Source organism: Pan paniscus, chromosome 5 (genome assembly GCF_029289425.2).
Source record: "Pan paniscus chromosome 5, NHGRI_mPanPan1-v2.0_pri, whole genome shotgun sequence".
In the NCBI taxonomy this organism is placed as follows: Eukaryota; Metazoa; Chordata; class Mammalia; order Primates; family Hominidae; genus Pan; species Pan paniscus.
In genome coordinates this window covers 46926976-46942710 of record NC_073254.2, presented here as the reverse complement: position 1 = coordinate 46942710, position 15735 = coordinate 46926976, and the positions used below count along the sequence as shown (strand labels likewise).

The 15735-nt window shown below is 41.8% G+C and overlaps 1 protein-coding gene across 1 annotated transcript in view; it reads left to right on the top strand.

Annotated features, from left to right (window-relative positions):
• Positions 1 to 318: 318 nt before the first annotated feature.
• BTNL2 (butyrophilin like 2) overlaps positions 319 to 15735 on the top strand; it is a 62543-nt gene continuing 47126 nt past the window's right edge. Inside the window, exon 1 of the mRNA XM_034961810.3 lies at positions 319 to 1892. Within this exon, the coding sequence (XP_034817701.3) occupies positions 1586 to 1892 (307 nt within the window). The 5' untranslated portion in view covers positions 319 to 1585. The remainder of the gene's footprint in view (positions 1893 to 15735) is intronic.

Here is a 15735-nt window from a genome sequence, read left to right as displayed (position 1 = left end):
CCTCAGCAAATTCACACAGGAACAGGAAACCAAACACCGCATGTTCTCACATGTAAAGGGGAGCTAAACAATGAGAACACATGGACACAGGGAGGAGAACAACACTTACTGGGGTCTGTTGGGGGAGGGCAGAGTTGGGGAGAACATTAGGGAAAAGAGCTAATGCGTGCTGGGCTTAATACCTAGGTAATCGGTTGATAGCTGCAGCAAATCACCATGGCACACGTTTACCTATGTAACAAACCTCTACATCCTGCACATGTACCCAGAACTTAAAAAAACAATAAAAAATTATTTTTAAAATGCTTTCTATTCATCTCATTTTTATTAAACACAAGGATTTTTCTTTATTTTTGATTTTTCATAGTTCATTTAAACATAAATACAAAAACATCAAAAATATATACATGCACAGTATTTGAAATCTGTGTATATTTACACATGCATATGTATGTTTTTATGTTTATAGATATTGAAACTACAGATGCACATGTCACCAATAAGAGCTCTGTGACACTTTTGACTCCTTATCTCTTCAGATCAGATTTGCCAAATGAGTTTCCGCAACAAATTAAAAACAACAGCAAGTGAATTCCTGAGTTTTCTGGATTTAGAAAGTCCAAAAAAAAAGTTTGTGGACCTGTGTTGGGGTCATGGACTCTTCAACTGTTTCCCATTACATTTAGTATAAATCGAAATCCTAACATGACAATGATTTTAATTGTTCCCTTCTTGTGATTTCTCCAGTTTAATCTTTTCCCCTCCTTTCCTTCATGCTGTGCTTTAGTGCACTTTTTTTCTGATTTCTTGAAGAAGTTCATCAATTCTTTCAGGCCTTTGTACATGGTATTATGCTTACCTGAAATGTGCCTCCCTTTTTGTCCAGAGACACACACGGGCTCCACTCTGCCGCCTGGCTCACACCCACTAAACCTGTGGGTTTCACATTTGAACCCACAGTTCACATTTCACACATGTTCCCACAGTTCACATTTGAACTGTCACTCTCAGAGTCCTTCTCTGGCACCCTAATGTAATTTAGATCATCCTATTCTTCCTTTTAGAACTCCACACTTCTCTTAACATTTTTCGTTCCTGTATAAGGTGTTGCGTGTTTGGTTTTTTGCCATCAATTTCACTTCTCCTTAAGCTCCTCCAGCGGAGGGGAGAGGTCTATTTTTCCCGTTTGGATTCCCAGGAGACAGCACAGGTCAGACACAAGGTAAGCACTAAGGAAGCATTTACAGAATGGAGGCAGTGGGTCTTGTTTAAGGAATGAGTAGAGTGTGGCATGATAGGAGGAAGCAGGAAGTGTCTTTTGGATGGAGGCTCCCAGGAGGAGGAATCGCAGGAGACAGTGATGAGGAAGATGATCCTGATCCAGAGCCTTACAAAGAGGCGTCCAGCTCAGCTCGGAAATGGGTAGCGGATCCCAAATTGTATTCCACGCCCCTCGCAGCCTCCCTCCGCCTCAGGCAGATGGAAGACGAACCCCTAGGTGGTCGGGGGTGGCCGGTGGGGGCCAGTCAAGGTGTTCGCCCCGCACCCTGCTAATTGTGGGCATAGCCATCACTCTTTTCGCAGGATGCCGCCCAAGAAACCGGTTCTTCATGTGCCTGCGGCACATTTCTTGGAGCAGATTAAACACGAGTGCTATTTCTGCAATGGGACAGAGCGGATGCGGTTTGTGCAGAGACTCATCCACACCGGAAGGAGTATGCGCGCTTCCATAGCGACGTGGGAAAGTTCCGGGAGGTGGTGGAGCTGGAGCGGAGAAGAGTCCAGGAATGCAAACAGCCAGAAGAAACTCTTGGGCTGCTTGCGGGGTCTGTTGGACACCTACTGCAGACACAACTACGGGGTTTTTGAGAGCTTCTCCATGCAAAGGCGAGGTGAGCAAGGCGGGTGGGGGAGGGGAGTAGGGTCCCTGAGAACAGGGAGTGTTTGTGTATGCACACGTAAGCACCCTGTGGGAGGGTGTAGGATTGTGAGCCAGAAGGAATTAGGAGGGCTCAGGTAGGTGAGTGTAGAGTGGGGATTTGTCTGTGTGTCTGTTGTCGGAGGGAACACAGGAGGGAGCTTCAGCTTGTCCTTCCAGCCTTCCGGGCAGAGATGAGATGAGAGGGGGGTTGGAATGGTGGTGCAGGGGGCTGGAGAAAGAGACCTTAATCGCCCTGGGTCATTAGAGATGCAGGAAAGGGAAACTTACCTAGTCTGCTGTTGGCATGAAAGTTTAGGGGAGAAGAGATGAGAAATGATAATGTGAGGGATAATGTGAGGAGGCTAGTCACAAACTGTCCTTGGTACACACCCTTTATGATCCCGAAATCTCTGAAATAAAAGTGTATGATATTTGTTTGCATAAGCATTTCACTGAGAAAAAAGTATTGGACTACTTTCTTTCTTTTTTATTTTAAACTTTTATTTTAGTTTTAGGGATACATGTGCAGGTTTGCTCTATAGGTAAACTGCATGTCAGGTGGGTTTGATGTACAGATAATTTCATCACCAAGGTAATAAGCATAGTACCTCACAGGTATTTTTCCTGATCCTTTCCCTCCTCCTATCCTTCACCCTCAAGTAGGTCCCCACATCTACTGTTCTCTTCTTTGTATCCATGTGTACTCAATGTTTAGTTCCCACTTATAAGTGAGAACATGTGGTATTTGGTTTTTTGTCCCTATGTTAGTTTGCATAAGATAATGGCCTCCAGCTCCATCCATGTTCCTGCAAAGGACATGATCTTGAGAGGTGACGCTGGCTGGGCTTCTGGGTTGGGCGGGGACTTGGAGAACTTTTCTGTCTAGCTAAAGGATTGTAAATGCACCAATCAGCACTCTGTAAAAACACACCAATCAGCACTCTGCATCTAGCTAAAGGTTTGTAAATGCACCAATCAGCACTCTGTAGAAACGCCCCAATCAGCGCTGTGTCTAGCTAAAAGTTTGTAAACGTGCCAATCAGCACTCTGTAAAATGGACCAATTAGCAGGATGTGGGCAAGGCCAAATAAGGGAATAAAAGCTGGCCACCCTAGCCAGCAGCTGCAACCCACTCAGGTCCCCTTCCACTCTGTGGAAGCTTTGTCCTTTCACTCTTTGCAATAAATCTTGCTGCTGCTCACTCTTTGGGTCCACACTACCGTTATGAGCTGTAATACTCACTGTAAAGGTCTGCAGCTTCATTCCTGATGTCAGCGAGACCACAAACCCACTGGGAGGAACGAAATCTGGATGTGCCACCTTTAAGAGCTGTAACACTCATGGCAAAGGTCTGCGACTTCACTCCTGAAATCAGCAAGACCACAAACCCACCAGAAGGAAGAAACTTGGGATACATTTGAACATCTGAAGGAACAAACTCCGGACACACCATCTTTAAGAACTCTAACACTCACCACGAGGGTTCATGGCTTCATTCTTGAAGTCAGTGAGACCAAGAACCCACCGGAAGGAACCAATTCTGGACACAATCTCATTCTTTTTATGGCTGCATAGTATTCCATGGTGTATATGTACCACGTTTCCTTTAACCAGTCCACTGTTGATGGGCATCTAGGTTGATTCAATGTCTTTGCTATTGTGAACAGTGCTGCAATGAACATGTGTGTGCATGTGTCTTTATGGTAGAATGGTTTATATTCCTTTAGGTATATACACAGTAATGGGATTGCTGAATCAAATGGTAATTTTCTTTTTAGTTCTTTGCACCACACTGCTTTCCACAATGGCTGAACTAATTTACATTTCTATTAGCAGTGTATAAGCATTCTCTTTCCTCTGCAACCTCACCAGCATCTGTTATTTTTTGACTTTTTAATAGTAGCCATTCACACTGGTATGAGATGGTATCTTATTGTGATTTTAACTTGCATATCTCTAATAATTAGTGCTGTTGAGAATTTTTTCCTATGTTTGTTGGCTGCATGTATGTCTTCTTTTGAAAAGTGTCTGTTCATGTCTGTCCATGCCCATATTTTAATGAGGTTGTTTGGTTTTTTTCTTGTAAATTTGTTTAAGTTCCTTATAGATTCTGGATATTAGACCTTTGTCAGATGCATAGTTTGCAAATATTTTCTGTTGCAGGTGAGCAATAACTATCTGGGCCAGTGGCGCCAGGGTAAAAGAATTTACCAAGACAGTTGTAGGTAGAAAAAAAAGCAGATTTATTAGAGAAAGTAGGAAAATACGTTGCAAGGAGGCAACAGGCAGGCCAGCAGAAGAGAAGCTAACTGCACGGAAACAAAGGCTTGCAGGAGATTTTATAGGATGGTTCTCAGGCTGCAGAGTGCTACGTGCAGTAGCAATAATGCCAGGGTTGCAGTGAGCTAGCTTACAGATGTCTGATGATAGTTGGGCACAGGAAGACTGTGAGTTATTTGCACAGGAGGGCTGTGTGTCCTGGACTATGAAGAAAGACAGACTTATAGCTTATTTGCTTTACCTCTTTGCTTTCTTCTGGTCCCACCAGCCTGACTCCTTTTCCCGAATTAGGACTTGACATTTTCTCCATTCTCTAGGTTTTCTATTTACTCTGTCGATAGTTTCTTTTACTGCACAGAAGCTCTTAAGTTAAATTAGGTCCCATTTGTCAATTTTTGCTTTTGTTGTGATTGCTTTTGGTGTCTTTGCCATGAAATCTTTGCCAAGTCCTATGTTCAGAATGGTATATTCTAGGTTACTTTCCAGGGTTTTTATGATTTTAGGTTTTACATTTAAGTCATTAACTCATTTTAAGTTGATTTTTGTATATGGTGTAAGGTAGGAGTCCGGCTTCAGTCTTCTGCATATGGCTAGCCAGTTACTACAGCACCATTTACTGAATGAGGAGTCCTTTTCTCATTGCTTGTTTTTGTCATCTTTGTCAAAGATCAGATGGTTGGAGGTGTACAGCATTATTTCTGGACTCTCTATTCTGTTCCATTTGTCTGTGTGTCTGCTTTTGTACCAGTACCATGCTATTTTGGTTACTGTGGCCTCATAGTATAGTTTGAAGTTGAGTAACATAGTACCTCTTACTTTATTTTTTTGCTTAGGATTGCCTTAGCTATTTAGGCTCTGTTTTGCTTCCATATGAATTTTAAAGTAGTTTGTTCTAGTTCTGTGAAGATTGTCAATGGTGGTTTAATGGGAATAGCATTGAATCTATAAATTACTTTGGGCAGTATGGCCATTTTAATGATATTGAGCCTTCCTATCCATGAGCATGATAATTTTTTCCATTTGTTTGTGTCATTTCTGATTTCTCTGAGCAGTGTTTTGTAGTTCTTCTTGTAGAGATCTTTCACCTCCATAGTTAGCTGTATTCTTAGGTAATATGTGTGTGTGTGGAAATTGTGAGTGGGATTATGTTCTTGATATGGGTCTCGGCTTGAGTGTTCTTTGTGTATGGGAATGCTGCTGATTTTTATGTGTTGATTTTTTTTATCCTGAAACTTTGCTGAAGTTGTTTATCAGCTAAAGGAACTTTTGGGCCAAGATTTGGAGATTTAGGGTTTTCTAGACACATGACCATATCATCTGCAAACAGGGATAGTTTGACTTCCACTCTTCCTCTTTGAATGCCCTTTATTTCTTTCTCTGGCCTGATGCTCTGGTCAGGACTTCCAATACTATCTTGAATAAGAATGGTGAGGGAGGGCCGGGCACAGTGGCTTACACCTGTAATCCCAGTGCTTTAGGAGGTTAAGGTGGGTGGATCACGAGGTGAGGATATCAACACCATCCTGGCTAACATGATGAAACCTGGTCTGTACTAAAAAAAAAAAAAAAATGGCCAGGCGTGGTGGCATGTGCCTGTAGTCCCAGCTACTTGGGAGGCTGAGGCAGGAGAATTGCTTCAACCTGGGAAGCGGAGGTTGCAGTGAGTTGAGATCGCGCCACTGCACTACTCCAGCCTGGCGACAGAGCAAGACTCTGTCTCCAAAAAAAAAAAAAAAAAAAAAACAGTGGTGAGAGAGGGCATCCTTGTCTCCTGCTGATTTTCAAGAGCGATGCTTCCAGCTTTTGCCCATTCACTATGTTGTTGGCTGTGGGTTTGTCATTGATGGCTCTTATTATTTTGAAGTATGTTCCTCCAATGCTTAGTTTACTGAGGTTTTTTTTTTTTTTAAGATGGAGTCTTTCTCTGTTGTCAGGTTGGAGTGCAGTGGCATGATCTTGGCTCACTGCAACCTCCGCCTTCTGGGTTCAAGCGATTCTCTTGCTTCAGCCTCCTGAGTAGCTGTGACTACAGGCACATGCCACCATGCCCAGCTAAGTTTTCATTTTTAGTAGAGACAGGGTTTCACCATGTTGGCCAGGATGGTCTCAATTTCCTGACCTTGTGATCTGCCCACCTCAGCCTCCCAAAGTGCTGGGATTACAGGCATGAACTGAGCATTTTTAACATGAAGTGCTGTTGAATTTTATCAAAAGCCTTTTCCACATCTATTGAGATGATCAGGTGGTTGTTGTCTTTCATTCTGCTTTATGTGATGGATCACATTTGTTGATTTGTATATGTTGAACTAACCTTGCATCTCAGGGGTAAAATCTACTTGATCGTGGTACATTAGCTTTTGATGTGCTGCTTAATTTGGTTTGTTAGTATTTTGTTAAGGATATTTGCATCTATGTTCATTAAGAATATTGGCCTGAAATTTTCTTTTTTTGTTGTTTCTGCCCGGTTTTGGTATCAGGATGATGCTGGCCTCAGAATGAGTTGGGGAGTCATCCCTTCTCCTCAATTTTTTTGGAATAATTTTAATAGGAGTAGGACCAGGTCTTCTTTATCCATCTGGTAGAATTCAGCTGTGAATCCATCTGGTCCCAGGCTTTTTTTGGTTGGTAGGCTTTTTATTACTGACTCAATTTCAGAACTCATTATTGGTCTGTTTAGGAATTCAGTTTCTTCCTGGTTCAATCTTGAGAGGGTGTATGTGTCCAGGAATTTATCCATTTCTTAAATATATATTCATCTATATTAGTCCATTATCACGCTGCTAATAAAGGCATACTTGAGATTAGGCAATTTACAAAAGAAGGAGGTTTAATGGACTCGCAGTTCCACATGGCTGGGGAGGCCTCACAATCATGGTGGAAGGTGAAAAGCACATCTCACATGGCAGCAGACAAGAGAAGAGGACTTGTGCAGGGAAACTCCCCTTCATAAAACCATCAAATCTCATGAGACTTATTCACTATCACAAGAATAGTACGGGAAAGACCTACCCCATGATTAAATTACTTCCCACCAGGTCCCTCCCACAACACGTGGGTATTATGGGACCTACAATTCAAGGTGAGATTTGGGTGGGGACAGAGCCAAACCATATCATTCCACCACTGGCCCCTCCCAAATCTCATGTCCTCATATTTCAAAACCAATCATGCCTTCTCAAGAGTACCCCAAAGTCTTATTTCTACATTAACTCAAAATCCACAGTCCACATTCTCATCTGAGACAAGGCAAGTCCCTTCTGCCTATGAGCCTGTAAAATCAAAAGCAAGCTAGTTACTTCTTAGACACAATGAGGGTACAGGCATTGGATAAATGTACCCATTCCAAATGGAAGAAACTGGCCAAAATGAAGGGACTTAAAGGCTCCATGCAACTCTGAAATCCAGCAGAGCACTTAAATCTTAAACTCCAAAAAATGACCTCCTTTGACTCCATATCTCACATCCAGGTCACAGTGATGCAAGAGGTGGGTTCCCCTGGTCTTGAGCAGCTCTGCCCCTGTGGCTTTGCAGGATATAGCCTCCCTCCAAGCTGCTTTCATGGGCTGGCATTGAGTGTCTGCAGCTTTTCCAGTGCATGATGCAAGCTGTCAGTGGATCCATCACTCTGGAATCTGGAGGATGGTGTTCCTCTTTTCAAAACTCCACTAGGCACTGCCCCATTGGGACCTCTGTGTGAGGGTGCCCACTCCACATTTCCCTTCTGCACTGCCCTAGCAGAGGTTCCCCATGAGTGCCCTGCCCAGGCAGCAAACTTCTGCCTGGACATCCAGGCATTTCCATACATCCTCTGAAATCTAGGTGGAGGTTCCCAAACCTCAACTCTTGACTTCTGTGTACCCGTAGGCTCAACACCACATGGAAGCTGCCAAGGCTTGGGGCTTGCATCCTCTGAAGCCGTGGCCTGAGCTCTATGTTGGCCCCTTTTAGTCACAGCTGGAGTGGCTGAGACACAGGGCACCAAGTCCAAAGACCGCATACAGCACGGGGACACTGGGCCCAGCCCAAGAAACCATTTTTTCCTCCTAGGCCTCCAGGCCTGTGATGGGCAGGGCTGCCATCAAGACCTCTGACATGGCCAGGCATGGTGGCTCACGCCTGTAATCCCAGCACTTTGGGAGGCCGAGGTGGGTGGATCATGAGGTCAGGAGATCGAGACCATCCTGGCTAACATGGTGAAACCCCATCTCTACTAAAAATACAAAAAATTAGCCAGGCATGGTGGCGCGTGTCTGTAGTCCCAGCTACTTGGAAGGCTGAGGCAGGAGAATGGCATGAACCCGGGAGGCAGAGCTTGCAGTGAGCCGAGATCGTGCCACTGCACTCCAGCCTGGGCGACAGAGCGAGACTCTGGAAAAACAAACAAACAAACAACAAAAAAAAACCTCTGACATGCCTTGGAGACATTTTCCCCATTGTCTTAATGATTAACATTCAGCTCCTCGTTACCCATGAAATTTCTGCAGCCGGCTTGAATTTATCCTCAGAAAATTGGATTTTCTTTTCTATTGCATTGTCAGGCTGCAAATTTTCCAAACATTTATGCTCTGCTTCCCTTATAAAACTGAATGGCTTTAATAGCACGCAAGTAACCTCTTGAATGCTTTGCTGCTTAGAAATATCTTCTGCCAGATACCCTAAATCATCTCTCTCAAGTTCAAAGTTCCACAAATCTCTAGGACAGGGGCAAAATGCCACCAGTCTCTTTGCTAAAACATAATGAGTCACCTTTGCTCCAGTTCCCAACAAGTTCCTCATTTCCATCTGAGACTACCTTAGCCTGGACGTTATTGTCCACATCACCATCAGCATTTTGGGCAAAGGCATTCAACAAGTCTCTAGGAAGTTCCAAAATTTCCCACATTTTCCTATCTTCTTCTGAGCCCTCCAAACTGTTCCAACCTCTGCCTGTTATATGGTTCCAAAGTCACTTCCACATTTTCAGGTATCTTTTCAGCAGTGCTCCACTCTCCTCTATTAGTCTGTTATGCTGCTGACAAAGATATACCTGAGACTGGGCAGTTTACAAAAGAAAGAAATTTAGTGGACTGACAGTTCCACATGGCTAGGGATGCCTCACAATCATGATGGAAGGTGAAAATCACATCTCACGTGGTGGCAGACAAGACAAGAGAACTTGTGCAGGGAAACTCCTCTTTATAAAACTATCAGATCTCATGAGACTTATTCACTATCATGAGAATAGCATGGGAAAGACCGGCCCCCATGATTCAATTACCTCCCACCAGATGCCTCCCGTGGCATGTGAGAATTGTGGGAGCTACAATTCAAGGTGAGATTTGGATGGGAACACAGCCAAACCATATCAGCACCCAACACAGGAACACCCAGATTCATAAAGCAAGTTCTTAGGGACCTTCAAAGAGACTTAGACTCCAACGCAATAATACTTGGAGATGTTAACAACTCACTGATAATATTAGACAGATCATCGAGACAAAAAATTAACAAAGATATTCATGACTTGAACTCAGCACTGAATCAAATGGACCTGATAGACATCTATAGAATTATCCACACTAAAACAACAGTATATACATTCTTCTCATCACCACATGGCATGTACTCTAAAATTGATCACATAATCGGAAGTCAAATACTCCTCAGCAAATGCACAAGAACTGAAATCATAAAAAACAATCTTTCAGACAACAGTGCAATCAAATTAGAAATTAAGACTAAGAAATTCATTCAAAACCCTACAATTACATGGAAGTTGAACCGCCTGCTCCTGAATGACTTTTGTGTAAATAATGAAATTAAGGAAGAAATTGAGAAGTTCTTTAAAACTGATGAGAACAACGATACAACAGACCAGAATCTCTGGGACACAGCTAAGGCAGTGTTAAGCGGGAAATTTATGCATCAAATGCCCACATGAAAAAGTTAGAAAGACCTCAATTTAACAACCTAACATCACAACTAAAAGAACTGGTCAACCAGTTACAAACCAATATCAAGGCTAGCAGAAGACAAGAAATAACCAAAATCAGAGCTGAACTAAAGGAGATTGAGACAGAAAAAAAAACAACACTCAAAAGATCAATGAATCCAGGAATTGGTTTCTTAAAAAAAAATTAATAAAAAAAATAGACCTCTAGTTAGACTAAAAAAGAAGAAAAGAGAGAAGATTCAAATAATCACACTCAGAAATTACAATGGGGATATTACCACTGACCCCACAGAAACACAAATAACTATCAGAGAATATTAAAAACACCTCTATGCACATAAACTAGGAAACCTAGAAGAAATTGATAAATTTCTGGACACGTACACCCTCCCAAGACAGAACCAGGAAGAAATTCAATCCCTAAATAGACTGATAATGATCTCAGAAATTAAATCAGTAATAAGTAGACTACCAAACAAAAAAAACCCTAGGACTAGAATAATTCACAGCTGAATTCTGCCTGATGTACAAAGAAGAGCTGGTACCATTCCTGTTATAATTATTCCAAAAAATTGAGGAAGAGGGATACCTCTCTAACTCATTCTATGAGGCCAGCATCATCAGGATCAGCACCAAAACCTGGCAGACACACACACAAAAGAAAACTTCAGGCAAATATTATTGGTGAAGATTGATGCAAAAATCCTCCACAAAATACTGGCAAACCGAATCCAGCAGTACATTAAAAAGCTAATCTACAATGATCAAGTATGCTTTATCTTGGTGATGCAAGGTTAGTTCAACATATGCAAATCAATAAATTTCATTCATTACATAAGCAGTACTAAAGACAGAAGCCACATGATTAGCTCAATAGATGCAGGAATGGTTTTTGATAAAATTCAATATCCCTTCATGTTAAAAACTCTTAATAAACTGAGTATTAAGTGAACATAACTTAAAATAATAAGAGCCTTCTGTGACAACCCCACAGCTAATACCATACTAAATGGGAAAAAGCTAGAAGCATTCCCCTTGAAAACCAGCGCAAGACAAGGATACCCTCTCTCACTACTCCTATCCAACATAGTATTGGAAGTCTTGGCCAGGGCAACACGCAAGAAAAAGAATTAAAGGGCATCCAAACAGGAAGACAGAAAGTTGAACTATGCCTATTTGCAGATGGCATGATCCTATATCAAGAAAACCCCATAGTCTCAGCCCAAAAGCTCTTTAAGCTAATGAACAACTTCAGCAAAGTCTTGGCATTCAAAATTAATGTGGAAAAATTACTAACATTCCTATACACCACAACAGTCAAGCTGAGAGCCAAATCAGGAACATAATCCCATTCACGATTGCCACACACACACAAAATACCTAGGAATACAGCTAACCAGGGAGGAGAAAGATCTCTACAAGGAAAACTGCAAACCACTGCTCAGAGAACTCAGAGATGACACAAATAAATGGAAAAAAATATCATGTTCATGGAAAAGGAAGAATCAGTATTGTCGGGGCGCGGTGGCTCACATCTGTAATCCTAGCACTTCCGGAGGCCAAGGCAGGCGAATCACCTGAGGTCAGGAATTTGAGACCAGCCTGGCCAACATGGTGAAACCCCATCTCTAGTAAAAATACAAAAAAATTATCCAGGCGTGATGGTGTGCACCTGTAATCCCAGCTACTAGGGAGGCTGAGGCAGGAGAATCACCTGAACCCAGGAGGCGGAGGTTTCAGTGAGCCGAAATCGCGCCATCGCACTCCAGCCTGGGCGACAGAGCCAGACTCTATCTCAAAAAAAGAAAGGAAAAATCAATATGATGAAAGTGGCCATACTCCCACAAAGCAATTAGAGAATATCGGTTTCTTTCTTTCTCTTTCTTTCTTTTTTCTTTCTTTCTTTCCTTCCTTTCTTTCTTTTTCTTCCTTCCTTCCTTCTTTCCTTCCTTCCCTTTTCTTTTTCTTTCTTTCTTTTCTTTCCTTCCTTCTTTCCTTTCTTTCTCTTTCTTCTTTCTTCTTTCTTTTTTCTCTCTCTTTCTTTCTCTCTTCCTTTTCTTTCTCCTTCCTTCCTTCTTTCCTTCCTTTCACCCTCCCTCCCTTCCTCCCTTCCCTCCCTCCTTCCCTTCTTCCTTCCTTCTTTTTCTTTCTCTTTCTCCTCCCTCCCTTCCTTCCTTTCTTCCATCTTTCCTTTCTTCCTTCCTCCCTCCCTCCCTTCTTTTTTCTCCTTCCTTCCTTCCTTCTTCCCTCCCTTCCTTCCTTTTGGAGACAGGATCTTGCTCTGTCAGATAGGCTGAACTGCAGTGGCTCACTGCAGCCTCAAATTCCTGGGCTCAAGCAATCCTCCCACCTCAGCCTCCCAAGTAGCTGTGACTATAGGGGCATGCCACCTCATCCACCTGACAAAAAACAAAAACAAAACAAAACATTTGGCCGGGCACGGTGGCTCATGCCTGTAATCTCAGCACTTAGGGAGGCCAAGGCAAGCGGATCACGAGGTCATGAGGTCAAGACCATCCTGGCCAACATGGTGAAACCCTGTCTCTACTAAAAATACAAAAATTAGCTGGGCGTGGTGGTGTACACCTGTAGTCTCAGCTACTCGAGAGGCTGAGGCAGAAGAATTGCTTGAACCTGGGAGGCGGAGGTTGCAGTGAGCCGAGATCGCATCACTGCACTCCAGTCTGGCAACAGAGTGAGACTCTGTCTCAAAAAAAAAAAAAAAAATGTAGACGCTGGGGCTGGCCTCAAATTCCTGGCCTCAATTTATCCTTCCTCCTTGGCCTCCCAAAGTGCTGAGATTACAGGTATAAGCCATCATACTTGGCTAAGTTTGGCAGTTTCTTGAAAAACTAAACATATATTTCCATATGCCCATGAATTATATCCCAGACATTTATACCAGAGAAATGAAAACTCATGAACTCATGCTCATAGAAAAACCTTAAACACATGTTCAAAACAGCCTTATTTATAGTGACCCCAAACTAGAAACAGCCAAAATGTCCTTCAACAGGCAAATAGTTCAGCAAACTGTGCTGCATTTAGACCATGGAATACTACTTAGCAATAAAAAAAAAAGATTGTTGATATATGCAGCAGCTTGGATGGATCTCATGGGTATTATGCTAAGTGAAAAACACCAGTCACATACTGCGTGATTCTATTTAACTAGTATTTTCAAAATGACACTATTCTGGAGATTAATAGCAAAGAAATTAGTGGTTTTAAGTTGTTAAGGTGATTGTGTGGGGGGAATTTGGCTATAAAGGGAAGCATAAAGAAGATCTCTGTGATATGCAATAGCTCTGTGCTTGATTGTGGTGGTGGTTACATGAATCTACAAATGTGATAAGACATATACATAAAACTATACACACACATTGTATCAAGGTATTTTCTTGGTTTTGCTACTGTGCTATAATTACTTAAAATATAAACATTTGGAGAAACTGGGTGAAGGCGTATGCAGAATGTCTCTGTACTGTCTTTGCAATTTCCCATGAATCTATAATTATTTTAAAATAAAAAAAAATTAAAATGGCTTTCTTGCTGAAATCCCAAACCCCAGAATACCAAATGCTGGCAAGGATATAGAACAACAGGGACTCTCATTCATTGCTGGTAGGAATGCAAAATGATACAGCCATTTTGGAAGATATTCTAGTCATTTCTTACAAAGCTAAACATACTCTTACCATATGATCCAGCAATTGCACTTCTATGTATTTATCCAAAATGGAAAACTTATGTCTGCACAAACATCTGTTCATGGATGTTTATAGCAGCTTTATTCATAATTGCCAAAAATTAGAAGCAACCAAGATGTCCTTCAATAGACTAATGGGTAAATAAACCATAGTACATTTATACAATGGAGTATTATTTAACATTAAAGAAAAATAAGCTATCAAGCTATGATAATATATGCAGGAAACCTGTATGCATATGGCTAAACAAAAAAATCTCATCTGAAAAAGCTCTATACTGTATGATTACAAGCATGTGACATTCTGGAAAAGGCAAAATAATAGTAAATAGCTCAGAGAATGCCAGTGGTTCAGAGGGAGGAGGGAAGGATGTGTAGATGGAGCCTGGGGCATTTTTAGATCAGTGAAGCTATTTTGTATGATCCTGTAATGGTGGATATATGATATTATGTATTTGTCAGAACCCATATAACTGTGTAATACAGAGTGAACCCTTGTATAACTATGAACTTTAGTTAATAATAATTAACAGTATTGGTTCATCAGTTGTAACAAGTGTTCCACATTAATACAGGATGTTAAGCATTGTAGAAACTGGGGATGGGGGAGCTCTCTATACATTTTCTGCAATTTTTCTGTTAACTTAAAACAGCTCTAAAAATAAAAGTCTATTAAAATGGTTTTCCTTTTTTTTTTGAGACGGAGTCCCACTCTGTCTCCCAGGCTGGAGTGCAGTGGTGCGATCTCGGCTCACTGCAAGCTCTGCCTCTCGGGTTCACTCCATTCTCCTGCCTCAGCCTCTCGAGTAGCTGGGACTACAGGCGCCCGCCACCACATCCAGCTAATTTTTTGTATTTTTAGTAGAGACGGGGTTTCACCGTGTTAGCCAGGATGGTCTCAATCTCCTGACCTCGTGATCCGCCTGCCTCAACCTCCCAAAGTGCTGGGATTACAGGCGTGAGCCACCGTGCCCATCCAAAAATGATTTTCTTACATGGTAGCATATGGGTTTACTTTTTGCTTTCTTAATCCATACTTATCTAAGTTTTAGTGTATTCTCTGTGTTAAGCTATTTATTTTATAATAAAGTTTGTAGTCATGTAAGAAAGACACTCGTACCTATTCTACCTTCAGTAGTCTCAAAATTCTGCTTTGATTCTCTGAACCAACAGTAGAGAAACTTTTTTTTTTTTTTTTTTTTTTTTTGTGACGGAGTCTCAGTCTGTTGCCAGGCAGGAGCACAGAGGTGCTATCTCGGCTCACTGCAACCTCTGCCTCCCGGATTCAAGCGATTCTCCTGCCTCAACCTCCTGAGTAGCTGGGATTACAGGCGCCTATCACCACACCCGGCTAATTTTTGTATTTTTAGTAGAGATGGGGTTTCACCATGTTGGCCAGGATGGTCTTGATCTCCTGACCTTGTGATCCACCCACCTCGGCCTCCCAAAGTGCTGGGATTACAGGCGTGAGCCACCGCGCCCGGCCGAGAAACTTCTTATTTATTAGTAAGGCTTAGAAGGTCATGATGCTTTGGTTTATCCTTGTTTTGTTTAGCTTCTCTTAGATTTTTATCATCAGGCTATAGAAATTTTGAGAAAAACAACAGAACGTATAATTTTTTGCAATATTTTATTATCACTAAGCATGTATCTAATTCCTTTGCTTGCGTTTTCCTTTTAATTCTGATATTAATTCAATGTAGTAAAAATTAACACCAGTATTTTCATGAGTAATGTGAGGCTAAGTTAAGTAAGATACCAGTGAAAACATACCTAGTAAATGATACAGCCAAGATGAAACCCAAGCCTAACTCATTTCAACAGCATTTATTTGCAGTCTACCACACTATCATGAATAGTTTATCTTTGTGGTTTATGGCAGGTTCTGGAAAC